Source organism: Eimeria mitis, genomic scaffold (assembly GCF_000499745.2).
Source record: "Eimeria mitis Houghton genomic scaffold, Emh_scaff960, whole genome shotgun sequence".
Classification (NCBI taxonomy): domain Eukaryota; phylum Apicomplexa; class Conoidasida; order Eucoccidiorida; family Eimeriidae; genus Eimeria; species Eimeria mitis.
The window spans coordinates 12,691-14,128 of NW_013577088.1; the positions used below are offsets into that span (position 1 = coordinate 12,691).

A 1,438-nucleotide genomic window follows, 5' to 3' on the forward strand; every position below is an offset into this window, starting at 1 on the left:
GTTTGTGTTTGTTTTTATTTATTTTATTTGTTTTATTTATTTACTTTTGTTCAGTTTTGTTTATTTTTATTTATTTTTGTTTATTTTAATACTTTTTATTTTTTGTTTTTTGTTTGTCTTTGTTTATTTATATTTCTGTCTGCTTGTGTTTGTCTTTTGTCTTTTTTTTTATTTTTTTTTTCTTTGTTTATTTTTTTATTTTTGTTTTTGTTTGTTTGTCTTTATATTTGTCTTAGGGTTTAGGGTTTTGTCTCTTTGTTTTTGTTTTTGTTTTTGTTTATTTCTGTTTATCTTTTTTTTGTTTGTTTGTTTTTGTTTTTTTTTGTTTTTTTATTTTTATTTTCTGTTGCTGTGCATGCAGTGTTTATATGCCGCTTCGTCTCGTCTCCTTTCCTGCTAGTGCTGTTGCTGCTGCTGTTGTTGCTGCTTCTGCTGCTGCTGCTCTTGTTTCTGCTGCTGCTGCTGCTGCTGCTGCTGTTTTTCTTGTGCATCTGCTTCTCTCGCTGCTGCCTTTGGTGCGGTTTCATGTGCTGCATATCTGCTGCTACTGCAGCAGCTGCTGCTGTCGCCGCTGCTCCTATAGCTGCTGCTGCTGCTGCTGCTGCAGCAACTGCTGCTGCTGCTGCATGTGGTTGTTTTTTTTATTTCTGTTGTTTGTTCGCAGCGGCGTGCTGCAGTGACATCTGCTTCTCTTGGCCGCTTTTGCTTTCTGCTGCTGAAGGAACCGAGAGACAACTGCTGCAGCTGATGCTGCTGCTGCTGCTCATGTTTCTGCTGCTGCTGCGCTTGCTGCCGCTGCAGCTGCTGATGCTGCTGCAGTTGATGCTGCTGCTACTGATGCTGCTGTAGCTCATGCTGCTACAGTAGGTGCTGCTGCAGTAGATGCTGCTGCAGCTGCTGCTGCAGTTGATGCTGCTGCAACGGCTGCTGCTGCAGCAGAGTTTATGTATTTTCATTTGAGTGTAAACTCCGCTCGCTCCGTATTTTTTGTCTTTATGAGGGTTTAGGGTTTAGGGTTTAGGGTTTAGGTTGTTGAGTATATCAGCACAGATTAGTCTGCAGCGGGGAGAAGCAAAGTAACATGGCTGCTGCAGCAGCAGCAGCAGAACCAGTAGCAGCAGCAGCAGCAGAACCAGTAGCAGCAGCAGAAACAGCAGCGGCAGCATGAACAACAGCAGCAGCAACAACAGCACAGGCAGCAGCAACAAAGGAGCAGCAGCACGAGCAGCAGCAACTACAGCAGCAGCACCATCAGCAGCAACACCAGCAGCATAAGCAGAGGAGCAGCAGCAACAGCAGCAGCAACAGCAGCAGCAACACCAGCAGCAACACCAGCAGCAGCGTCGACAGAGACGTAAAAAAATGCAACTGCTGCAGCAATTCTTTAACTTATTGCACACAAAAGAAGCTAACATATATATATATATATATATATATA

General features: G+C 43.3%; 1 protein-coding gene across 1 annotated transcript in view; it reads left to right on the forward strand.

The window, feature by feature from the left end:
- EMH_0026160 (uncharacterized protein) overlaps window positions 1–1,168 on the forward strand; it is a gene marked incomplete at both ends in the record, with an annotated part of 7,777 nt that extends 6,609 nt beyond the window's left edge. The window contains 1 exon segment of the mRNA XM_013502581.1: window positions 1,046–1,168. Coding sequence (XP_013358035.1) covers window positions 1,046–1,168 — 123 coding nt within the window.
- Between the last annotated feature and the right edge of the window lie 270 nt (window positions 1,169–1,438).